Source organism: Hirsutella rhossiliensis, assembly GCF_020360975.1.
Source record: "Hirsutella rhossiliensis strain HR02 chromosome Unknown scaffold00001, whole genome shotgun sequence".
Lineage (NCBI taxonomy): Eukaryota > Fungi > Ascomycota > Sordariomycetes > Hypocreales > Ophiocordycipitaceae > Hirsutella > Hirsutella rhossiliensis.
Window position 1 is genome coordinate 640,810 of NW_025408667.1, and position 25,759 is coordinate 666,568.

General features: G+C 41.4%; 4 protein-coding genes across 4 annotated transcripts; 2 read left to right on the forward strand and 2 right to left on the reverse strand.

The window, feature by feature from the left end:
* Positions 1-15,476: 15,476 nt before the first annotated feature.
* On the reverse strand, positions 15,477-16,300 carry HRG_00021 (glycosyl hydrolase family protein; the record flags this gene model as incomplete). The annotated part of the gene is made up of 2 exons (XM_044858492.1): positions 15,477-15,961; positions 16,237-16,300. The coding sequence occupies 2 exons, from the start codon at positions 16,298-16,300 to the stop codon at positions 15,477-15,479; spliced, it is 549 nt and encodes a 182-aa protein (XP_044724892.1).
* Positions 16,301-19,202: 2,902 nt separating this feature from the next.
* On the forward strand, positions 19,203-19,658 carry HRG_00022 (uncharacterized protein; the record flags this gene model as incomplete). Its single annotated transcript, XM_044858493.1, has 1 exon — positions 19,203-19,658. The coding sequence occupies one exon, from the start codon at positions 19,203-19,205 to the stop codon at positions 19,656-19,658; it is 456 nt and encodes a 151-aa protein (XP_044724893.1).
* Positions 19,659-20,146: 488 nt separating this feature from the next.
* On the reverse strand, positions 20,147-20,762 carry HRG_00023 (short chain dehydrogenase domain-containing protein; the record flags this gene model as incomplete). Its single annotated transcript, XM_044858494.1, has 3 exons — positions 20,147-20,455; positions 20,500-20,606; positions 20,648-20,762. 3 exons carry the CDS (start codon positions 20,760-20,762, stop codon positions 20,147-20,149), a joined length of 531 nt encoding a protein of 176 aa, XP_044724894.1.
* Positions 20,763-23,887: 3,125 nt separating this feature from the next.
* On the forward strand, positions 23,888-25,518 carry HRG_00024 (glycosyl hydrolase family protein; the record flags this gene model as incomplete). The annotated part of the gene is made up of 4 exons (XM_044858495.1): positions 23,888-24,008; positions 24,091-24,570; positions 24,624-24,868; positions 24,937-25,518. 4 exons carry the CDS (start codon positions 23,888-23,890, stop codon positions 25,516-25,518), a joined length of 1,428 nt encoding a protein of 475 aa, XP_044724895.1.
* Positions 25,519-25,759: the final 241 nt, after the last annotated feature.

Sequence of the window (25,759 nt, forward strand, 5' to 3'; positions counted from 1 at the left end):
ACGATATAATAAGATCTAAGGACCCTATATATAGTAACGGTAAGCTATAGTAACTAAATAGTATTAGATATCTAAATCGCGGGATATTATATATATATACTTTTAGACTATAGCGCGATAGGTAATTACGTTTTACCTAGAGTCGTTAATCGTTACTAACTTATATAGAGATATAAGAAAGATCTATATAAACTTATAAATATTAAAAGAGAGGCCTTTAACTATAATAACGGAATTATTAATATAGAGATTAATTACCTCGATATTAATATCTAGGGCTACGACGAATAAGTTAACTTTAATATTATAGATATTAGAAAATATAACCTTATATTAAGACTTCTATAGCTATAGGAGAGCAACCTACTAACTAACTAGAAAACTAGCTAGCTATATTAGAATAAAGACATAAGTTTCTAGGACTAGTAGATTTAAAAGAAAGTAAAATTTTATAATAATTTAGCTACTAAATAAGATAAAATAGATAACCGTTTAAGTAAATTATTATAGGCTTTAGCAATATAAATAAAAATAGTAACCGAACTAGCGGATATAATAAAATCGACTAATAAGACCTATATACTAACTAATACGGCTATATAACCTAGTATTTAATATAAATAGAATAAAGGATATAATATAAAGATCTAAAGAGTTATTACTACTCTAAGGAAAGACCTTAAATAAATTAATAAAGAGCTTAAGTTAAGAGAAACTAGCTCTTAAAAGAAAGAATAAAGCCTATAAGATAGAATAAAGAATATCCCCTAGGAATACCGGAAATATAATAAACTCTTTAAGGAAGAACTTAAGATAGGGTTACCTAAATATAGCTAATAGGACTACGAAATTTATTTTAAGGATAGAATAACGCCGACGTTCTATAAGATCTATAACCTAAATAAAAAGTAACTATAAACGCTATACGACTACCTTAATAAGAATCTATAAAAGGGATATATATAAATATTAATATCTAAAGTAGGCTACCTAGTTATATTTATTTTAAAGAAAAACGGTAAGCTACGATTAGTTATTAACTATAAACGCTTAAACGATATTATAATAAAGGACCGAATACTATTACTACTTATATTAGAACTATAAGATTAACTATATAGTAAAAAATAGTTTATAGCCCTTAATCTTAAAGGCGCCTATAACTTAATACGTATAAAAAAGGGATATAAATAGATAATAGCCTTTAAAACGAAATTTAGACTATTTAAATATCTAGTAATACTATTTAGACTTATAAATATACTAGCTACCTTTTAATAGATAATTAATAATATCCTATATAAATACTTAGATATCTTTATAGTAGTATACTTAGATAATATCTTAATTTTCTCGGATACCTTAGAAGAATATAAGGAATACGTTTATAAAGTACTCCGCGTACTTTAGAATACGAAACTACTAGTTAAACTAGAAAAAAGTAAGTTTTATATATAAGAAGTAGACTTCCTTAGATATACGATCTTACTAAGAGAGATATAAATATAATAAGATAAGATTAACTTAGTTAAAGAATAGCTAACGCTAAAGAACGTTAAGGATATATAAAGTTTCCTAGGATTTATAAATTACTACTAACGATTTATTAAAGATTTTAGAAAGATTATAGTACTACTATACGACTTAATAAAGAAGGAAAAAGAATTTATATAGGACGATAAAGCTAATAAAGCTTTCGATTATATTAAGACTACGATTATATAAGAACTAGTCTTAACTACCTTTAATCTAGAACGATAAATCGAACTCAAAACTAATATATTAAACTTTACTTTAAAAGTATAAATTAGATAAAAAGATAATAAAGGAAGACTACAACTAATTATATTCTACTTAAAAAAGCTATATAGCGTAGAACTTAATTACCCTATCTACGATAAAGAATTCCTTATAATTATTTAAGCTTTTAAGGAATTTTAATACTACTTTCTTAAAAGTAAATATAAAGTTAAGGTCTATATAGACTATAAGAATATCTTATATTTTATAATAATATAATAGTTAAACGGACGATAGATCTAATAGGCCGAATACTTATTAGAATTTAACTATAAAATAATCTATAAAAAAGGAATAGAAAACGGTCGAGCTAATACTTTTAGTCGATAAAGTAACTATAATATAGGAGCACCTATAGCGAAAGGATAGCTCCTAGAAATTAACGAAGACGGGAACTACTAGTAACGATAGCTAAATATAATATTTAAAGTATAACCTAACGACTTAATATACTAAAAGATCCTAAAATAAATAAAAGAATATAAAGTACTAAAAGGATATAATATAGAATATTTAGAAATTCTAATATATAAAAATAAAATCTAGATACTATTAGTATTATAAAATAAAGTTATATAAAATATATACGAATAGCTAATATATAGATACTAAGGAATTTAAAGAATAATAAAATAGATTAGACGATAATATAACTTCCTATAGCTTAAGGAAGTAGTATAATAAGTTATTAAAGAATACGAACTTTATATACGAAGTAAAGCTAAATAATATAAGCTATATAGAGAATTATAACCGTTACTAGTACTAAAGAAACTATAGGATTCGATAGCTTTTAACTATATTATAAAGCTATTACTATTAAAAGAACCTATAACTAATATTAAATATAATAGTATATTTATTATTACTAATAGATTAACGAAGTATAGATATTTTTTACTATATAAAGAAGTAAGTAATATAAAAGAGCTAGTATATATATTCCTATAAATAATTATTAGTAATTATAGACTATTAAATAAGATTATCTCTAATAAAAGAAGTATATTTATAGCTAAGTTTTAGTAAGCTCTTATAGTATAATTAGGGACGAAATATAAGCTTAGTATAGCTTATTACCTATAAATAGATAGATAAATAAAACGACTTAACTAAACGCTTAAATAATATTTACGATGCTATATTAGCTATAAATAAAACGATTAAGTTAAATAGCTACTAATAGCGTAACTAGCTTATAATAGCTTAGTTATAGAAATAACTAAGCTCTTACTAGTATACGCTAATTATAGATATAACCTAGAAGTATTTAAGGTTACTTAATAAGGACTATAAGCGGAACGAGCGATACTATAAGTAGATTAGCTACGAAAATTATATAAAGAAATATAATAAGAACTTTAATTCGTTAGAGAATGAATATCTACTTATTATAATCGAAAAAGATTATAAGGACTAATCTTTTAAAAGGAAGATATAGTCTACCTTATATAACGAAATATTAAAATAAAACGACTAAGTAATAAATTAAACTTTAAGAAACTTAGACTATTTAAAGTTAAGAAAACTATTTTAAAAGTTAACTATAAACTTTCGCTATTAATAATAATACGGATATACCCGATATTTTATATCTTATTATTAGAACTAGCGCTATAAAACGCTAAACTATAAGAAAAAATCGAAGTTAACGACGATTAAGAATATAAAGTAGAATAAATACTAGATATAAGAAAATAAGGTTAATAATAAGAATACCTTATTAAGTAAAAGGGATATAGACTAAAGGAAAATACTTAGGAACTACTTAAGCACTTAACTTACTATAGCTCTTTACTTTAATAATTTTACTAAAAGGTTTAAGAAGGATTAAAGGACTAAGATCTATAAACTCCTTACTAATACCGAATAAGGACTAATTCGCTTTATTAAGAACGCCTAATAATCGTAAATTATTTACTACTTAATGCTTATATATATTAAGCGTAGGTAAAACGCTATCCTCGGTATCTACTTCTTAGATACTACGATAAAATAACTTAGAACTCTTTTCCTTTATATAATTCCGAATCTTCTAGATATAAGCTAAACGATTAACGGCGATAGATATTTACGACTAAAGGTTCGTAAGCTATACCTAAAGCTTTAATAAGGCTTCCCTAGCTTCCTCCTCTTTAGAATATAGCCTACGCTACTCCGCTAATAATTTAGTTACTAAAAGAAATATATTAGCTACTATATATAAAAAGAATTAAAAGATACTTATAAGAAGAAGCTACTAAAATACTATTATAATAGGGACGACTACTAGTAATATAATTATTATAGCGCGAAGAATTTTCGGCTATCCGATAATTCGTCTTCTTCGCCTTAAAGCATCGAGTATATAGTATATTAGTAGGATCTCTACTTAAGTCGATATATTTAGTAAGAGTAGCGCGCTTAGAGGCTTTTCGGGAACGATTTTTTAGTATATAACTAGATATACTATTAGTAGTATATCCTAAAAAGATAAAGAAATAAGGAACGATATACTTACGTATAACGCGATAAGGGTATATTTATATATAGCGGCTAAGGTAGCTATAGTAGGTCTTACGGATAAGACTAAAAGGAGGGGAGATATTATATTACGACTACGGCTACTAGGCCGCTAACGGTCGACCGCGTTAAGTATATAATATAGTCTAATAGATAAATAGTTAGTACGACTATTTAATAGATATAGGATTAAAGGGATTATAGAGATCTAAGTAATCTAGGATTAATAAGATTACTACGCTTTATACGATCTAACGTTAGGGATTATAGCTAGGCCTATAATCTAAGGATAGTTTCTATAGGTATATATGGCTACCTACTTTTACTCTTTTAGATAGATAGCTCTCTAGCTTTTAATATAGATCTTTATTACGATTCTATCTTTAATTCTAATTACCTAGTTATAGTCTACGGTCTACGACCTCTAACTTATTACTAACGTAATATACTTATTATTACTTAGACTACGCCCTATTATATCTACTAATATAAACCCCTCGATAGGTTTATCCCTTAGGAATAACCCCGGTCGTTATACCTAGAGGACCTAGCTAAGAGGCCTCGGCCCTTAAAGCTTAGCCCTCTTAACCCCTTTATAGATACCTATATCTTTATAGATAGCTAAGCCGCTATAAAGAAGGTTATAGGTTTCTTAGACCTAGCTATACGTATTAAAAGGCTCCTATCTAGCTTAGAAGCCTTTTATAATATATAGCTATACTAGTACCCTAGCTACCTAGGGATCCTTAGTAATAAGCTAGCCGACTAGCTAGCTAAAAGAAGCTTAGGGGCCCCTACCTAAGGGACCCCCTTAGTCTCTATTAGCTACTTATAAAGAAAGGTCCGGTAAGCTACTAAGGACTATTAAAAGGGACTTTAGGCTACCGAGGCGGCTAAAGGCCCTAGGGCTAAGGGCCTAGGTAAGTACTATACGTCTATTCGAAAGACCCCCCGCCTAGCCCTTAGCCTAGAAAAGGACCTTATAGGGAGGCCTAGGCTAACCCTCTTAGCCTTTTACTAGCTCCTTTTTAAGGCCGGCTTCTTATTTTCCTTCCTAAAAAGGACTAATAAGGTAGACCGAGATAACTACCGCTACGGCTAAGGAAGGTATACGGCTAGGCACCTTATCCTAAGGTGCCCGAACTATAGGAGGGAAAGAGAGGTCTTTTACCGGACCTTTAAGAGACGGAAGGGGGCCCTAGCCTACCTATTCTCTATAGCTCTAAGGAAGGAAAGCCCTTTTAACCTTCTTAGCTAAAATAGAGATAGGGATAGCTAAGTAGCTCGAAAGGAGTAACCTAGGGCCCTAGGGCCTTAGGGAAAATCACCGCGCGGGAGAAACTAAACTAACCTTTCCTTTATTATTGCCTTTATAGCTACCCTTTCCCTAATTAGTTATAAGCCCCCGGGCTCTATAGCTAGCTAGGACTACTAATAGGGGCCTAGGCCCCTACTAGCCTCGCTATAGCCCTAGAGGCTATATACGAGTAATAATATAAAAAAGAAAAGTATAAGGCAGTATAAAAGGTAGTCGATAGCGTCTTCTTACTACGTTTAGCTTAGTCTATATAAGTAGTCGATATTAAAGTATCCTTATTAATATTAATAGCTAGCTATTCCTTTTATAAAAGAGCGGTAATTATATTACTACTATATAGCGTATACCTATAAAGCTTTAAGAAATATAGCGTTTATTTATAGCTTTATACTACCTTTATTAACTAGCCTATATACTTACTATAGTTAGTAAGTATAATTATAAAGATAAGTAGCTCTTATATAGCTAGTATAATTAAATTCTATAGCTATATAAGCTTCGCGCTATCTTATTATACTATAGTTCCTACTACTTATAAGAGCGTCTTTTTAAAATTAAAGAGGAACTTATAAAAGGTCTATCTATCCCTTTACTTAAGGGTTTATAGCCTATCTATAAGGAACGGTGTTCCTACTATAAATAAAGCAGCTATAATATACTCTCCCGATTATATAAGCTAATAAGTAGTATATTAATTATAGACAAAATCTTATCCTATAGAGTAAGAATCGCTCGTTATTTTGCATGATATTATATATTAAACGGGTTGCCGGTTATCGTATAATCGGGAATCGAAGGAATAGAGCTAGCTTAGAATGCTAGCTAAGACCTCTTAAGAACACCGGCACGACCAACCTCCTCTAAACACGAATATTAGTAGAACCAAGACACTTCTAGATTTACTCGAGGTATCACGGAATTCCCTAGTCTTAGGGCTATACGGCAGCCTAAATCTAGTCCCGAAAGGTTCTTCCGTTTAGCTATAATTGTCTATATAAGACAGCATGTCCGCTAGTAGATAGAGATAGAATCATTAACTTTAATACCTCTTCTATACACTAATATACTACTAATAAATTCCGTTAAAAATCCTACCTTATACTCCTTCTTCCCCTCTATTACGTAGTCTTACGTGATTTCTTAATTTCCTAAAATTCCGCTTTTGCTTATATACCTTAAGAGGTTATAAGCCCGGCTTATTAAAATTCCTTTCGAAAATCCCTAACGACTTTTCTACCTTCCTACGCTCTTAAACTCCCGCCTAGACTTCTCGATCCCTACGAACGAAATAATACCGAATTTATATAAAATAGGTAGATAGAAAGAATATAAATTCTCTAGACTTAAGAAATTTAAATTATACCTTATAGACAACGAGGATAGAAGCTATCCTTATAAAAGAAAAGCTTATTGCTACCTTAGAGTAAGAAAATTATATAAAGACTATAGAAGCTTTATCCTAGATTTTTCTTTAAGTTAAAGATAGCCCTTTAATGCAAATTAAGCATTTAATAAATGCTAAAGCTGCTTAGGATGAGCTTATAAAGCTATATAATCCGTCGAATTTCTCGTCGAATTATTTGCTTATAAAGCAGCTCTTTAATCTTAGTCCTCGGGCTCTAATTTGAGAAATACCTTTATAAGGTAAAAGAAATCTACGAGGATTTAAAATCCCGTAATATAGAAATTCTAGAAGTTATCCTTATAGCATGGATTCTTAATTGCCTTAATAAGGAATTTAGAAGCTATATTATAAATATTACGTAGAGCCTTAGGTATAATTCTACGGCGTTTACCCTTAAATCCCTAATAGCTAGTCTTTTAGACGAAGCTAGAAGAATAGAGGATATAGATAAATCTTCGGAAAAAGCCTTCCTAATACGAAGGAAGCCTTAGAAATCCCGTAGAAATTCTATGGATACTCCTTATTATAAGGAATATAAAAAACCAGGGCATTTTATAGCAAATTGCTATAAATTACACCTAAATAAGGCTCCCGCTTATTAGGTATTAAATAAAGGAAAAAGGGACGATAGGACTCGAATTTCTAAGAAGAGAAAATCTTTTTCTTCTTCTTCTAAGAAGAAGAAATCCCCTTCTAGTAGCATTTCTACTACTAATAAAAGAAGGAAGGCTCGAATTACTAAGCTAGAGTCCGATTCGGAAGATAGTAATAAGGTCTTAAATATAGCTTCGTAAGAAAATATAGACCTAGATATCGACCTTATAGACCTTTCTAGGGCTCCGACCCCTATATAAACGTCTAAGGATTTAGAGGTAATTTTAACCTCTATAAATACCCCTATAGTAGAAGCTAATAAAGACTCTCTTTTAGGACTTCTAGAAGCCTCGATTCCTAGAATAAAGGAATTAGTCTTAAAGGTAAGAAGGAGGATTTCTAGTTATAAGAATAAAAGGATCTTTGATTTTATATATAATACCGGAGCTACTAGGCATATAGTATCTAATAAGAATTTCCTTATTAACTATAAAGAAATTAAGTCTAAAGTTTGCTAGGGAAAAGCTTCCTTTATATTAGTAAAAGGAAAGGGGACTTAGTATTTAAGTTCCCGTATAGTAGAAAAAGGTATATCCTTCGAGACTGCTTTTATATACCCGAATAAGGGTAAATATACTATCCTAATCTTATTTTAATAATACCTATGCCTTAGTAGGAGGAAATAAAGTCCTTTTATTAGATAATAAGGCTAAGGTCCTTACTAAAGGATTTCTTAGAAATAAATTATATTATATTCCTATAGAACCTTTATTAGAAAGCTAATTAATCCTTATTACGTCTTTAAAAGCAAAGGATATAGATTTTTATACTTAGCACTTACGCTTAGGGCATATAAATAGTAGGGCTATTTTAGAAATATTAAAAGATATAATAAGGATATAAAAATGCCTTTAAAGAGAAAATAAAATAAGGCAATGCAGAATATATATTAGAGCTAAAGCAACGAATAAGGTTAATAAACAACCTTCGTATAAGTCTTATTCTTATTTAGAAAAATAGTATTAGATATTTAGGGGCTAATTAAAGTGCCTACTTATAATAAATATTACTATTATATCTCTTTCTAGACGTAGGAACCCGATATCTAGAAATATACCTTCTTCGAAAAAGGAGAAGCTCTAAATAGGTTCCTAGAATTTAAAAATAGGGTGAAAATAACCTAAAAATACTAGGATTAGAGAAGCATTTTCTAATAATGCTAAAGAATTTATATATAAAATAAAGCTCTATTACGAAAAGAAGGAATTACCTTTAATTCTAGTCCTCCTAGGACGCTAGAATCTAACAGTAGAATAGAAAGAATAAATCGTACTATATTAGAAAAGTACGAGCTCTTTTATTTACTGCTAGGCTTCCTAAATATCTATAGGAGAAGCTGTTTTAACAGCTACCTATTTATATAATAGATCACCGCATTCTACGATAGGATTTAAAAGTCCTATAGAAAAGAGGATAATATAATACTACCCTTCGAGACCTTAAATAAAATTAAGACCTTTAGAAGCCTTATATATTATAAGAATAAAGACCTAAAGATAAGCTAGATAATAGAGCTTTTAAGGGAATAATAGTAGGCTATTTAGAAAATGCATATAAAATCTAGGATTTTCTAAGAGAAAGATTACTATCTCTAGAGATATTACTATACTAGAAAATAAATTTATAAAAAATCTAGAAATCTCTAGTAGTAATAATACCTTTGATTTTAATTCTATTCCGAATAAAGATAAGCTAGAAAGCTATATCCCTATAGAGGAAGCTACTAGAGAACCTAGAGATAAAAGTCCCTCGCCCTCTATAGAAGAAGAGTCTCTAAATAACGATCCTATTCCTACTACTAGTAAAATAGTAGTAGAATTACCTAAAAGCGGAGGGGTTCGATTCTAACTATATCGAATACCCTAACGTTAATTTATTTCTAAACTGCGATTTTATAGAGTTAATTCTAGCTAGTATAGAAAATTAGGATCTAAAAATTCTAAAGACCTATAAATAGGCAATAAATAGCCTTAAAATAGCATTTTAGAAAGATACTATAATTAAGGAAATTATCTAGCTAATTAAATATAAAACTTAGGAATTTTCCTACCTCCCTAGGGATAGGGAGGCTATAGGAGGCCGCTAGGTCTATACTATTAAGAAGGATAGTTAAAATAATATAATAAAATATAAAGCCGGTTTCGTAATATAGGATTTAAGTAGATCTATAGCTTAGATTTCTTAGATACCTTCTTAACTACAGCTAGACCAGATCTATTAGAATTCTGCTTATTTTAGCTATTATCTACGAATTCGAAGCTTTGCAAATAGATATAATAAATGCCTTCGTATATACCGATATAGATAGCGAAGTATATATCGATCTTCCTATAGGCTACGAAGAATACGCTCTTAAAGAATATTATTTAAAACATAGATTAGCTTATAGAGCTAAAGGAATTAAATTAACTAAATTCCTAGACCTATATAAAACCGGTTAAATTAAAGCAAAGCTAAAGAAAGCATTATATAGCCTAAAATAAAGCCCTAAGCTCTAGTATAATTATTTAAAAATTATACTAAATAACCTCGGATTTCTTCCTCTTTTAATAGACGAAGGAGTATTTATAAATAAGGACTATAGTATAGCCTTAGCAATTTACGTCGACGACTTTCTTATAGTAGGGCCCTCTAAATCTATAATAGAAGAAAGATTATTTAAATAATTATCTAAATTCCTAGATTTTACTATCTTAGGAGATATAAAAGACTTCTTAGGTCTAAATATTATAATAAACCGAGAAAATAAAGAGCTATATATATCCTAAGAAAATTATACCTTAAATAAATTAAAGGAATTTAATAAAGAAGGTTTAGGAACTTGAATTTACCGCTATAGTAGGCTTTAAGCATAAAAGCAAAGGAATTACCTTCTAAGGAAGATATATTGCAATTTTAGAAAGAAATAGGATCTCTATTATACTTAGCCTTATTTACTAGGCTAGATATCTTATATTCTATAATTTCCTGCGCTAGATTCATGCTAAGCCCGACTAGACGTATTTTAAGGCTTTAAATATAATTTAGAAATATTTAAATAAATTCCTAGCCTAAAGATTAAATATAATTGTAATATCCTTTTACCTATCTATATATAAAGGTTTTACTCTAGCTAGGCGTCGGATTTAACGGACGGAAAATCCTTTTCCGGTTACTGTTTTTATATATATAATAATATAATAAGCTAGGCTTGCTCTAAGCAGAAAGCCGTTGCCCTTTCTACCTACGAAGTAGAGTATATTAGCCTTAAGGAGGCAAATAAAGAAGCTGTTTATTTAAATATGCTTTTTAAAAATATTACTAAGGATCTATCTATTAAGATTCCTAATACTATACCTCCTATTTTAACGGATAATACTGCTGCTATTAAATTGCAGAAAATCCGGAATTTTATAAAAGGTCTAAGTATATAAGATTAGCCTATTACTATACTAGAACTAGTATAAGAGAAGGAAATTAGAGTTTTTATATTAAATTAGAAGATAATATAGCTGATATTTTTACGAAGGAATTAAGACCTAGATTACTCTATAAATTTAGAGACGGTCTATCCTTAATATAAGTTCCTAAGCAATTAAAAGGGTTTTAGATATTTCTTATACTTTCTATATCTTTCCCCTACTAGGTTTTTCCTTTTTAGGTTTCCTAGAGAAATATTTACTAGGTTTTTATCTATTAAGATTTTCCTAGCAATAATAGGTTTTACCTTATATAAGGTTATCCTATAAATAATTATTATAACTATAGATTTTTCCTACCATAGGTTTTTCTATTAGTATATACCTAAGGATTTTTTCCTAAGAAAGAATAGGTTTTATATATCCTATTAAGGTATAAGAATGGTTTTCCTATATTAGGTTTTACCCTATATATACTACTATAAATAAATTAGTAAAGAGTATATAAATCTACTCTTTAAGGGAGGCTATAAGGAATAGTGTTCCTACTATAAATAAAGCAGCTATAATATACTCTCCCGATTATATAAGCTAATAAGTAGTATATTAATTATAGATAAAATCTCATCCTATAGAGCAAGAATCGCTCGTTATTTTGCATGTCATTATGCATTAAACGGGTTGCCGGTTATCGTACAATCGGGAATCGAAGGAACAGAGCTAGCTTGGAATACTAGCTAAGACCTCTTAAGAACACCGGCACGACCAACCTCCTCTAAACACGAATATCAGTGGAACCAAGACACTTCTAGATTTACTCGAGGTATCACGGAATTCCCTAGTCTTAGGGCTATACGGCAGCCTAAATCTGGTCCCGAAAGGTTCTTCCGTTCAGCTACAATTATCTATATAAGACAGTATGTCCGCTGGTAGATAGAGATAGAATCATTAACTTCAACACCTCTTCCACACACTAATATACTACCAATAAATTCCGTTGAAAATCCTACCTTATACTCCTTCTTCCCCTCTATCACGTAGTCTTACGTGATTTCTTGATTTCCTAAAATTCCGCTTTTGCTTATATACCTTAAGACTATCTTACGCTTTCTCCTACTCCTATATATTACCGAATATATATATAAGGTTTTAAAAGAAGTCTTATAGGTCGCGTCTACCCTTAAGGCCGCCCTTATCTTAGAATCTAAAGATCCGCTATATCTAAAGCTTTAATAGTATATAAAGGAGTAAATACTATATTATATTATAATAGCTATTTAAGTCTTATTTCTTATTAGTTATAAACTTAATTTATAGCTAGCTAAGGAAGAATTAAATAGACTCTAGCTTACTATTTAAAGTTAGCTAAGGAAGTAGCTTCTATATTAATAGTATCGCCGCTATAACTATTATTATAAAGGTTATATAGGTTAACGCTAGTCTTATAAATAGCTCCTTTAGTATAGCGAGAACCTTATCTTTTTCGCTAGCTATTACGCTTTTAATCGCTTTTAGGATAGCTATAATACTTCCTATCTACTTAAGGGGGGGCGGAGTACTCTTTTAAGGAAGTAGTACTATTTCTAAAAAGATATTTATTAGATCTATTAGTTAATAACTTATACTATTATAAAGTAGGTAGAGGCGTATATATAGGTACTATTTATAATATAATATTAATAAGCTATATAAAGCTTTTTTATACGTAGCTAACCTACTTATATATATATAAGATCCGGCTCTTTATATATAACTACCTAGCTTAAGCTATAGCCTAAGCCTATAACCTATAATATTTAAAGACTCTTATAACTTTAAGTACTTTAATATTATTAATTATAAGTAATAAGCTTTATAGTTATTTTTTTAAAAGGGTATTAATATTATTATTAAATTTATACTAAGGGACCTTTTTAAGTATTAAGGATACTAAGTATTAGTAAAATATACTATAACTAGTAATAAATATAAAGTAATACTTACTATACTTAGTAATAGTCCTCCTATTACTTTAAATAGTTATAAGATATATTATTTAAGTAGTAAGAGTAAAAGGCTTATTTATTATAAAGTAAGTAAAGGTATAGGCTTAAGTATAGTTTATAGAAAGAAGGTTAATAATCTATAAAAGGGAAAAGAAAGAAAAGTATAGGCATAAAGGCTAATTATATATAAGCTTAGCCTAGACCTTAGTCTAGGCTTATATAAGGTAAAGCCTTTTTATTATACCCTTACTTAGCTTTAAAGAGGCGCGACTTTAAATAATACTTAATACTACGCCTAAAGGGATAGAACCCTCGCGCGGACTATATATACTTAGTCGCGGAAAAAGACATTAGTAAATAATATATAATACCCTCCTAAGCGAGCTTCTTAGATAGACTATATTATTAATAAGGGCCGCGCCCTAAGAGCTAGACTTAAGTACTTATAGTTAAGGAGTAAAGGTATATAAAATAGGATATAGCTAGCTTTAGTAAGCTTATAGAATCCCGCCCCTCTATATTAGCGTACGGTAGTAGCTCTTAGTACTATAATATAAGAGATAGTACTCTAGTATATAAGGCTTTACTCCTTTCTATATAGCGCTATATAAATACTTTATTTTACTATAGTTATATTATATTAGCGGCCTTCTTACTTTTTAGCTGCCCTTTTAGTCGCTATAGGTATACGTTCTATTTATATAATAGCTACTACTATATATAAGGGAACGCCTATAAAGCTTATAAAGGTATTACTAAGATTATATATTACTAGTACTCTTCTCGCCATCGGACAGCGGCGCAGAAGCCTATTATCGCTGGCCCAGGCATTGGCAGACGATGTTGACGTGATTGGCATCAACCACTTCTTGGTCAATTACCCTGACAAAGTGACTGCAGATTGGTCTATAGTCCTTGACTTCTATTGCCGGCAGGTAGAAGACATGGTGCAGCAGGCCCCAGAGCTGCCAGTCTGGCTAGGCGGCTGGTCCATGGGCGGCAACATTGCTGTGGCGGTGGCCCAGCGACTGCTGCCATGTCCGCAAATCCAGTCGCAGCTCATCCTTTTCGACTCACTGCCAGGTTATAGTCCTGCGGAGCGTGAAATTAGGGAACTTACCACCGACGTATGGAGCCCATACCACCCAGATAACATCACGTATCGCCAGTTCGCTATGGCCGGCTATTCGCGACGCCGTTATTACCATTATGTCGATTGTCTTTTCGGCCATTTGCACGCCATGCAAGTTGACCATTGTCGCCATCCGCTACTGTTGGTCAAGTGTCTCGAGCCCTTGGGTCAGTATCGTTCAGATGAGCCGGATAACGGCTGGGGAAGGATCGCTGACATTGTCGTGGTGCATGACGTCAACGCTCACCATTATAACTTGATAATTAAGAAAGACGCAATTCAACAAGTGGCTTCAATTGTGCGGCGAGCGCCTGCGCCAAGGGCCTCGCCCTTGAACTATTTGAACAACGTCTCGGTCAAAGTCACCCTATCGGAGGCATCTGTTGTGGGGTATCTTCTTGCAGAGCTGGTTCTTGTGCACAGAATATCAATGATTGCTTGCCGAATTTTGGGCCTGAGAGCCCATTCGACCATCTTATACCAAGAAGAATTCCAACGAGTTGTCGTCACCCCGCAGCCTGACTCACCTGAGACCGTTCATGTTGGTAAGGTAGATATGTGTTCCCAGACGAGAGGACGGTAGTTTTTTGGGGACAAGAGCTACATCAGGAAAAGTTTGATCTCGTCTAGATGAAGTTTCTAGGTCAAGCGAGGTTAACGTCGCAAATGTCACAACGGGGAGGGTATATTTAACGGTCTCAGCTGAGTGTATTGACAACTAGTTGAGCGACTGCAACGAGTATATAAAGCTTCTTCGCTATTACTTTTACTATTAGTTTCTATAATAGCTTTAGTATACTCAATATTTAATGTTAGTAGTTATGGTATGGATTGTCTTTAAAGTACCCCTAATGTTGAATCGAAATATGCTGATGTGCATTGACGTAGTCAGGGTCGAAGTAGGCCGGGAGAGTGCCCCAGATACGAACAGACTTGTTGTACATCTCTCGAATAAAGTCGTACATGACGTTCACAAACATGTTGTAGTCCTTGACTGGCCCCTTGTACTCATCTGCCCCGATAGAAACGGTCTTTGAGTGAAACCAAGGCCGGATCTCGCGCCAGATCATCTTCATGGTCGGCATTATATGTGGATGAGAAATATTCAATAGAATTAGGTCGCTCTCGAGGCTCAGCCGTGGACGCCACTGTACAATCGGCAGCGCGTGTCCAGGGGCCTCAATCTCGGGCAGGATGGTGACTTCGCGGGCCGTGCAGCTCCTCCGGATCTCGTTAAACTCGGCCCTTGTGTAAGACTCGATGCGACGGGTATTCAGTCCCTCTAGATCTTCATAGTCAGACCAAATCGGAACCAGGCGTCTAGCCCAAGCGACTGCTCCCGCGAATAGTTTTTGCTGTTGAATAAATTGTCGCTCAAATGCAGGTGAAAGATGTTTTGCTTGAAAAATGACATGTAGGAGCACATCTCGATGAGAAAGGTCCTGGGATAATAATTTCGAGCAGCGTCGAGCATCATACCGCGCTCGCCCCAGCCAAGCATGTCGTTCGCTGAGCCGTACGGCAGGCCCGGGTCGTCCTCGCGCAGAGCAGCCTGCTGCAAGACGGTCCACGTTCCCCACCAGACAACGAGCGAACTGGCTCCAGTGATAAAGATTCCCGAGCCATTGGTCGTCAGGCTGTAGCCCTCGGACGTCGGCCAGCCGGCAGCATCTGTATAGGCGGACTCATCGCCGAGAGTGAGATATATGCTGCTCTCCCCAGGGCTGTTGCTTTCCTCCACCTCGAGACGAATGCCAAAGACAGCCTCTAAGTCTTGTGAAAATGTGGTTTGCAAAGTCACGCAATGTGGGGGGATCAAGGTGGCTCCGTCTTTATCTCGAGAAGAGGCATGCTGAGCGTCAACTTCGATGCTCCTTATCTTAGATAGTTCGAATACGTGCGGACCCGACTGACGGAACGGCACCGACGGGGTTCCGAAGAGGTCCGCGTATGCAATACGTGTGTAAGCGTGAAGGTTGAAGGTCGAGCGAGTAAGCGCCGAGCATGGAACAAGGAGATCAAGCCATTCATCTCATTCCTACCATTTTCCTGTCCTCCGAGTAGAGCCGGCGTCGCTGCTATTGCGAAAAGTAGCTTGAGCTTCATCGATGCCGAGTGCTACGTAACCGTGGATGCTTGAGAGTCGATTGTCACCGATATAATATGCTCCGATTAGGACATGAAATAAACATCAGACGAGGATGGATGCGTGCTCCATATTCATGCAACTTGAAAAAGAGCACGACACCTTCGCGTATACACAGCTGCTCAGATACAGAAGCTCATAAAGGCCCATCGTGAGTGAGCGGTAATGATGCCAGGAGCTGTTAGATGTCCGATATAAGCGAATGCGACATTGCCAGCGCTGAGGTCTGCAGGAGCGTCGCCTGAAGCGTCCATCGGCTTCTGGACGGTGTGGAACTTGTGTCAGGATACATCATATTGACTGCTCGATCGGCACTTCAGTCACTCGCATCCCCAGGTCGGATCGGCCTGCGGCGGGGCTGAAGCTGAGGGGTTGTTAAAGTTGTCCCGGATTGGTAAAAAGGATGGTGTGAAGGACACACTGCGTGCAAGGGCAATCGCACAGGTATACTTTGTTCATTCCGCAGAAGACACGAATGCCCCACGCCGGAAGCTCACCCGGCTAAAGGTTCTGATGTCGGGAACTGTGATTTCGTTTGATCGGTAAATCGGCATTCGTGCGAGGTGTTGGACTTGATCTCAAGGAGTCGAGTCCCAGTCTCCGCCAGTCATGACCCTATGTCTGCATGACAGGATCATGCTTTCTCGTCAAATTCTCCAAATCTTCGGTAAGCAGATGTTGACTTCCTTCCAATTGAACTAAAGTATATATGGCGTGGCCAGGCATGAGAGGCACGGGAGTTGATCTACACGCATAGAACAGACGAGTTTAGAGTGCAGAGATGGCGGCCAGATCAAAGCCTCAACCTCGAATTCTACAAATGATCAATCCATTTTATTCCCTAAAGGTGGCGAAATAAAAAGAAGCAAAGATGGCGAGTCTTGGCAAGCCATGAACCAGGGCTGCGTCCTCGGCCATCTCGGGGTAGTTGCGGCTGGCATGGAGCCGAATAGCGACAATGACCCGACGGATAATCGCACAGAAGATGCAATGGGAGAATTAGGGCAGAGTCAAGTCCGCCTCCTCCTACCGCCATTCTATGCTGTGTAACAATAGTTCCCGTTCTTGAGCCAACCTGGCTGCAGCAGATGCGGCACGGCCAGAGGACGACATGTGCATGCAGCAGCACGCAGTCTGCGTCAGTTCTGCACAGAGGTCTGCCGCCTCGTGAACTTCTAGTATGACGAATTGCAACCTCGAAAGATGTGTCATGGCGTTGAATAGGCTGTTGCCCAAAACTCAGTGCCCCGTCAGGCCTCGACGGGTCTTGACTGCTGACGGGAGGGCCGCTGCGTTTTGTCCCATCCAGACATGTCTATCGAATGATCTTCGGCGGACCCCGCCTGGCAAGGCACCCTGTGCCGCCGCCGACTTGTAGGTCCTGACGAATGTCTCGTGCCACCTTAGCAACCAAGCATGTATGCTCACTTAGCCCTAGCATAACGACAAATGGCAAAGTCAAGTGGCAATGTCATACGAGTTGTAACCAGGAGCCAGAGGCTCGGCCTCGGAGTTCATCATGCATTGTGGCTCCTGCACGTACTGGCAGAGAGCGGCCCGAATCCGAGCGGCCGACCCAAGCATTCAAGCAGCTTACGGGGTACTTCGTAATTACTGTACAGCTTCTTAGAGGACCAGGTGGGCTATCAGCCGTGGTACAGACTGAAATCCCACTGTCATGGCCGGGTCGTCGGGCTCAGGGGTCTCAAGCCTCCAAAGCCCCAGCCCCTCCGCCGTTTCGAGGCTTTCATGTCAGCTGCACGGTGCAGCGCAAGAACAGCGGCCGGATGATTCCCCTTTTCCTTCTTGGCCGCCATGGCATAGAAACGTGGGCTGACACCGAGCTTGGTGGCGGGCGGGGGTCAGCGGTCCTCTTTTGCAGGAACGGCGGCTAGGCGGTAGCCATCCTCGTCGGGAAGCAAGTCGGAGGAAGCAAAGGCGCGGATTGACGGAAGAATAGACGAGGCACGGGCCGGGTGGAAACCGTCGGTTGCCGTCACAAGCCAACCAGCGATCAGGAAGTACGTGGTCGGTACGAGGCACCATAAGGCCAGAGCATGCTATTCATAGAATACGAGCCATCGCTCTCGCTGGCCTTGACACGCTTCTCGCCGTATCGACGGGCCGCCGGCGGGTCCCCGGGACGTTGCATACATATCACGAGAGTCCCGCTCCTTGGCTGACGCAGGGTCTCGAGCCTCCCTTTCCAGCCTACTGGCTGTGCCACTTGGGGCTTTTTTTTCCCTCCTCCCATTTGCCCTGATCGAGAACGTCGGGGCGCCTAACGCTTCGCCCTGCCACCCCGTGCTGATTGGGACGCGGATCGAGTGAAAGGCCCCCCCGCGCCCGATACGAGCCGACGGCGGACCAGGTGACCCCGTCAATTGAACCCTCCCCAAGCCTTCACACATTGTCGGACCAACGTGAGCAGAGAGGTCAGGTTGTCGGTCAGCATCCAACGCAAAGGAAGGGCCTCTCCGTTTACGAGGCGCGGTCCACCTTGGCTGACTGCCGATCGGCCCGTGTTGGGAGGTTTCGCCGAAGACAAGCTCGATCTAGATGGGGACTCTCTGGGCGTAAAGGTGGGTTCGTGAATGAGGTCATAGGGATGCGGGAGAGGAACCTTGCCCTCGACTGCCTGCAAGGTCGCCAGACACGGAATGTGACATGACGGTCAGTCAGCCGGGAGTGGTGTGTGCTATGAACTCGAGACGAGCCCGACGTGTATAAGAGCCTCGACCTCTCTCTTCCCCGACGAGCAAGAGAAGCCCTTCATCCGCATCCACGAGCCTCATCTTTCCCAGCATCAACTTGTCCACTCTCTCTCACACACTCACTCTCTCACCACACACAACCGTCGTCATGCAACTCACCAAGACCCTCATTGCCTCCGTCCTCGCCGCCTCGACGGCCGTCGCCGCCCCGGCCCCGAACGGAGTGTCCATGATGGCCGCCGCGCCCGAGTGGACCATCCAGAACATGAAGCGCGTCTGCGACAAGGACGACAAGCTCTGCACCTGGACCTTTGGCATCAACAGCGGTCATGGCGCCGCCACCGCCTGCAAGCTCGCCGTCAAGGCCACCAAGGACGTCCGGGCCTCGCGCGCCAACGGCGGGCCCTCCAACTGCGGCGACTACACCGTCACGTCGGGCTGGAGCGGCCAGTTTGGCCCAGGCAATGGCTTCACCACGCTTTCCGTCGTTGAAAACAAGAAGCGGCAGATCGTGTGGCCCGCCTACACTGACAACCAGGTCAAGGAGGGCAAGGTCGTCCAGCCCGACCAGAGCTACGCTCCTCAGAACCTGCCCAAGGCTTAATGCCCGGAGGGGATTGGTTTATACATGTCACGAGATTCATGGTTTTCCACATATCAAGCGGCCTTGATCATCAGTTAATGCAATGTGGTACACAACAGTCAAGGGGATAGGTGATGCTCAAGCCGGCAATTAATGTATTCCCCAAGGCTGGAGACTAGTATATAATGACTCAAAATATAATTCACCAAACACCTAGAGTTAGGATACGTGATTCGACGTGTTCTTGGGGTGTGACTTTGTGTTTCTAGAGAGGGTTGATTAACAGTCTTTCTCGTTCCAACAGCGGTTGTTGCAAGTGTGCCAACCCGAAAGCAGACATGAAAGCGCAGCTTCGACGATGAGTGGCAGATTCCTATCAACTTGGCAGCAATCCACATTTCCCATCGACGTGCGCCATCAAGCCGCTCGCTCAGTTCGAAGGGTATTTATCCCCAAATGCCCTGTGCCACTCGTCGACAATCTCATTGCCCTTGCCCACCGTAATCATGTCATCTCCCCCCCCGCTCGAGCTTGGTAGAAGCCTCTTGCGTGAACTCGTCGACGCTCAGCATACTGGGATTGTTGTTCTTTTTGTTGCTGTCTGGATCCGACCTCTCGGGATGCAAGTCCGTCGCTACCATCGGGGGAGCAACCTCCACCACCCTGATGTTGGACTTTGCATTCTTGAGTTGCGTGCGGAGATTCATGCTCCAGAAGTGCAGCCACGCCTTGGTGCCGTTGTACACCGGTTTGATGATGGAAAAGGGGACGAAGTCCAGGACGCTCGACACGTTGATAACGACGGCATGGGGCTTGGACTAGAAATGAGGGAGGCGGCTGAGCGTCAGATGCATGGGCTCACGGATGTTGATGTCAATCTCCTGGTCCGCCTCAGGGAGGAAGTCAGAGTCCTTGAGTATCTCCAGCGGCCGCTGCACACCAGCGCCGATGTGTCGTCGTTTAGCAGGTCTTGGGTTCCTGGTCAGGCAGTTTGAGCGGAATCTTGCAACTGGATGCTCGTTGCTTTCTCTTGCCCGTGGTCTCCGGTCCAACAATAGCCAGCAGATACCGGCCCCTCTCCCTTGAGTGACAATTGCAGCCCGGCGTTGAGATGCAAGACGCCATCACTGCCAGTCCAAAACACCCAAGTTTGGTTGGCCTTGTCTCGGCCTGGTCGGTGAAGAGCGGCCACCACGTGCTGAATTCCGGGGTCCATCCACCATTGACCACGAAGAGCGAGGAGAAAGGGGGGTTGTGACTTTGATCGCTACCAGGGAGGCATCAAGACACACTATAGACAACATCATCTCAAGCAGATTTTAAGGCGAACTATTAAGTTGCGTCCACACACTGAGTCGATGGAAGAGTTGGCCGTCAGCAGACGCCCGAGCTTAGGGAGGTGCGCACCTGAAGACCTCCCACAGTCGAAGTACGCATATGCGGACATGGCTCCTGTGCCGTCAGAAGGGAAAGCATCGTGGAACAGTCAACAAGCCCGGCTGGCTGCTGGGCGTTGTAATGGCAACGCGGCGACGCTGCGTTTCGAGGCCCCCATTCCTCGGCACGGTTGTCCACGCTCAAGTTACTGTAGGCAGGTTTGTGACACGTACATGCTTCGCATGTTATGCACGAGGGCGCATGCACAGCTATCTGCATGCGAGGCCGGCCTTGGGCACGCGCACGACTCCCACGGCATGCAGGTCCACGTTGTTCGACAGGCACGGGAGCAGCCGCTCAATCACGGCGAGCGGGTTCCTGGACGAGGCAGCCAAGGGGAGGTTTGGGTCGGGGACATGCGGCACGCCGTCGTGGTAGCACAGCGTAATTTGGAGCCCGTGGGATACGATTGATTGTTCCCGACGGCGCGTGTGGTGACGACAGCCATGTATGGACGTCGGACAGAGCGAAGTGACCGGAATGAAGCCAGATTGGGAACGGGGTTGGTACCTGAGGGACCCCCTTTGATCATCCTGTGCGCCGTTTTTATTCCCCCTGTGTACAAAGTCTACCATACTAAATTCTTGACGTGCTAAGTACTAATAACGATTTTGTCCTTGCCTTATAGCAAGAATACGCTATCGACATTCGCGATGTATAATTCGCGATGTATAAGACGGTAGGGCTCTTAAAATGAGTATAGCGCTTTAAACAGTAAGTTATTTTAAAAGGTTATGTAAAAGTCCTCTTAATAGAGTACTATATGCAGAAGAAGTGGGTCTATATAGGGTAGTCGGTACTTTTAAGTCCTAGCAATTAACGTGGTATATAAGGTCACTAGCTTTAAGGAGCCAATTAGAGCTCTTGACTGCACAGGGAGAATAAAAACGGCGCACAGGATGATTAAAAGGGGTCGACCTGAGGCAGCCAAGGCACCTTCCGGGGCGAGATAGACCTGGAGGTGACTCTGGCGCGGTCGAGGAGTGGCCGGTCGAGGAGGTATACTTGTTGTACTGCCTGCATTGAGTCTGGTGTCAAGGAGCCGGAGCTTCAGCTGCCAAGATACTATCGCAGACTACTGCCTGGTAGTAGACCAAAGTTTGTCTTGCAAGGTTTCAACCATAAAACACGTTTGCGCAGTGCCGGGCAACCAGTTTAGCAACCTGTCGAGTCGCAGACCAAGAGGTGCAAACAGCAGCAAGGCGCCTCCATGTCGGGGCTTGTACCCGATACAGGGGCATCAAGCATCTTTGGTCGCTCTGCCTTGTCACCTACCTACTTACCTTTGTGCGGGGCGGCACTCAGATTCAGGTTCAAGCTCTACGGAGACCTTGACCGACGGTAGCCGGTACTCGTCGGCACCCCGTGAGGCCCGCAGAACATGGCACGAAATGTGGACGAACCGCCGAGTACTGCGACTGCCAGGTAGCTAGGTACGTAGTACTAAGTCATCAAACGCCCGGATCCCCCGCCAATCAGGTGCTTTGGCACCGCTGATGCCAAGCAGGCAATCTATGACGCGCCTGGACGCGATGCCAAGGCGCCTGTTTAGCGCCCACCCCCGGAGCTCCCAAGCTTGAGGTACTTGGAAGACCCTGTGTTTGTAGGCGTCATCAAGGTACTGTACTAGTACTCGATTGGCCCGGGTAGAAGAGACAAAAGAGTGTGGCGCAGCTCCCCTCCGCCGCGGTCCGGAAAAGGCCTGTTGACGACAGGGCCTTTTTCTGTTTAACGTTGCAGTAGCGGCTTCATTAAGCTCACCCTCTTTTCTCCTCGACAGCCTGAGGCTCACCCTCTTTTCTCCTCGACAGCCTGAGGCCTCGCCGTTGCCGTGGTGCTCCCACACGCACGTGCTGAGAGCTTTTCCCTCTTGGCCGCCTGATTCGCCCCGGCTCCACCCATTGTTGATCTCCCTTGCCGTTCCTCACTTGATGGGTCTTGTTGATGGCCCCTGTGGTCAGTGTGTGCGGAGGTGGGTGCTGCATCGGCCAGCGCTTGTTCTCTTTGCCAAGACTTTTCCTCGGCCATTTGTTTGGCATCAGCAGCTCAGCCCCGTTTGCTGGCTTCTTGGCCAAGCACGAACGGGCCCGCCCGCTTTTCATCCTTGTCCGTTTCCATCCCATGTACGGAGTAAGTTACTCCGTACGGATATTAACCATTGCCCTTCTCCGAACCATCAGGTTCATTGCATTGCCCCTTTGGGAACATTCTCCAAGGTACCCTGCCACCGTCCCGACTGACTACTGCACAGTACCTACACCCACCAGCTTCACCTTCCTCCTCGCTAGCCCTCTCCCTCTGCCTCTCTCTCTCTCTCTGCTTCTCTCTCCCCGTCACTCTCTCTCTCCCCCCGTCACTCCCTCTCGCTCCCCAGCTTTCATAACCAAACTCGTGCGGGCCAACAGGCACGACTATCCGCGTTGGTTACCCCACGCACGCGCCTCCCCTCGTCCCGTCCCTCTTTTCGCCCTTTCCATCCATCATCATTCTTTCCCCTCCCTCTCGGGGCTCCAACCAGATTTCTCTCTCTTTGCTTTGCCCCTGGATCTCGTCGGGCCTCTTTAGTTCAGCCATCCTCACACCCGCCCACCTCGTCTGTCGTGACGCTTCGGTTTGCCTTATACTAAAAGATCGACACAGCGGCGCCACGAGTTTGCCCTTCGCTTTTTTTCACCCCGCCTGCGACTTCGCGAATCACGGCACCGAGACGACATCGATACTTGAGCGAGCTTCGTGTTTTCACCCCCAGCGGCCTGGATAGGTGCCTGCTGGTGCCCCGTCCAACTTCCGCTGCCCTCCTCTCCTCGACCACCATGATCTCTTCCCGCCTAACCCCGAGCTTGTCCCAGACATGGCGACTTTTCTTGGCCGGATTTCTGCTCCTATGCGGTGCTGAGGCCCAAGCAGTGTCGCCGTACAAGATCGACACTCGGGGTACGAGCTTCCTGCTTTCTCTCCCAATCATGTTTTTTGACCCTTGGAGAGAGCGCTAACATGGTGTGCGACGTCTGCGCAGACAATATCCTCGAATCCGCCCGCACCCTCGCTTATGACCTGATGCTCTTCTACCCGGGCAACAAGACGGGTGGTATCCCCGGCACTCTGCCCGGCCCGCCCCCTGCTGGTCCCTACTACTGGTGGGAGGGCGGCGCCATGATGGGCACATACATCGACTACTGGCACTTGACGGGTGACTCGAGCTATAACAAAGTCGTCATGGAGGGCATGCTGCACCAGGTTGGCGACAAGGAAAACTTCATGCCCGCCAACCACACGGCTTCGCTCGGCAACGACGACCAAGGCTTTTGGGGCATGTCGGCCATGCTGGCCGCCGAAAACAAGTTTCCCAACCCGCCCGATGACAAGCCTCAGTGGCTTGCCCTGGCCCAGGCCGTGTGGAATACCATGGCCGATCCCAGCCGCCACGACGAGACTTGCAACGGCGGCTTGCGCTGGCAGATTCCCTTTTCCAACGCCGGATACAACTACAAGAATAGTGCTTCGCCCAAGTTTTTGCTTCGAGATGCTCTTGCTGACATGACTCTCCAGCCATCGCCAACGGGTGCTATTTTAATATCGGGGCGCGTCTTGCGCGATACACGCACAACAAGACGTACGCCGAGCACGCCGACCAGACGTGGAACTGGTTATGGGGCACCGGCTACATCGACAACAAGTCTTGGCGAGTCTACGACGGCGCCCATGTCGACCGCAACTGCACCGACATCAACAAGGCCACCTTTTCCTACAACACGGCCGTCATGCTGCAGGGGGCGGCCTTCATGTACAACTTTGTAGGTGACCGTCTTTGCGAGACGTCCCGCCTGGGAGATGACAATGGCTGACGCGAGGCATACTTTAGACCGACGGCGAGAAGAAATGGGCCGATCGCGTCGAGAAGCTCACTGAGGTGATTTTGACCGACTTCTTCCCCAAAAACATTGCCTACGAGGTGCCCTGCGAGATGCGCAAGGGCGCCTGCTCGCCAGACATGCTGTCCTTCAAGGGCTACGTCCACCGCTGGCTGGCCGTCGTGACGCAGATTGCGCCCTTTACCAAGCCAAAGATCCTGCCGACGTTGCAAAAGTCGGCCGAGGCAGGCGTCAAGCAGTGCACGGGCGGAGCGTCGGGCCGCCAGTGCGGCTTCTACTGGAGCGACGGCACCTTTACGGACCCGGGCGTCGACAAGACGTCGGGCGCGGGCGAGGCCATGAACGTGCTGGCGGCCGTGTCGAGTCTGCTCATTGAGCAAGCAACCCCCCCCGTTACCAATTCCACGGGCGGTATCTCCAAGGGCAACGTCAATGCCGGCGGCGGCCGCGACAACGGCGGCGAGGAGTTGCGGCCTATTACGGGAGGCGACCGCGCGGGTGCTGGCATCCTGACCTTTTTGCTCTTGGGCAGCGCCGTCGGCACCTTTGTGTGGATGAGCGTGCTCGGGTAGATGGTGGCAGGCAAAAGAGAGTTGACATTGGGAAAGGCGTTGTCGGCGTTGAGCGATTGGGTCTTTTCTTTCTTTTTCCTTTTCTTTTTCTTTTTCTTCACCTTCTTGTGGTCTCTCACACTGTGATTTGGTCGAGATGAGTGTCCGCCAATTTTAAATTTTTTGCATGCGGCTGGGCAGGGCAGGCCCTATTTATATTAGTTACGAGAGACGCAAAGAAAAAGGGCAGAAGACTGGGACG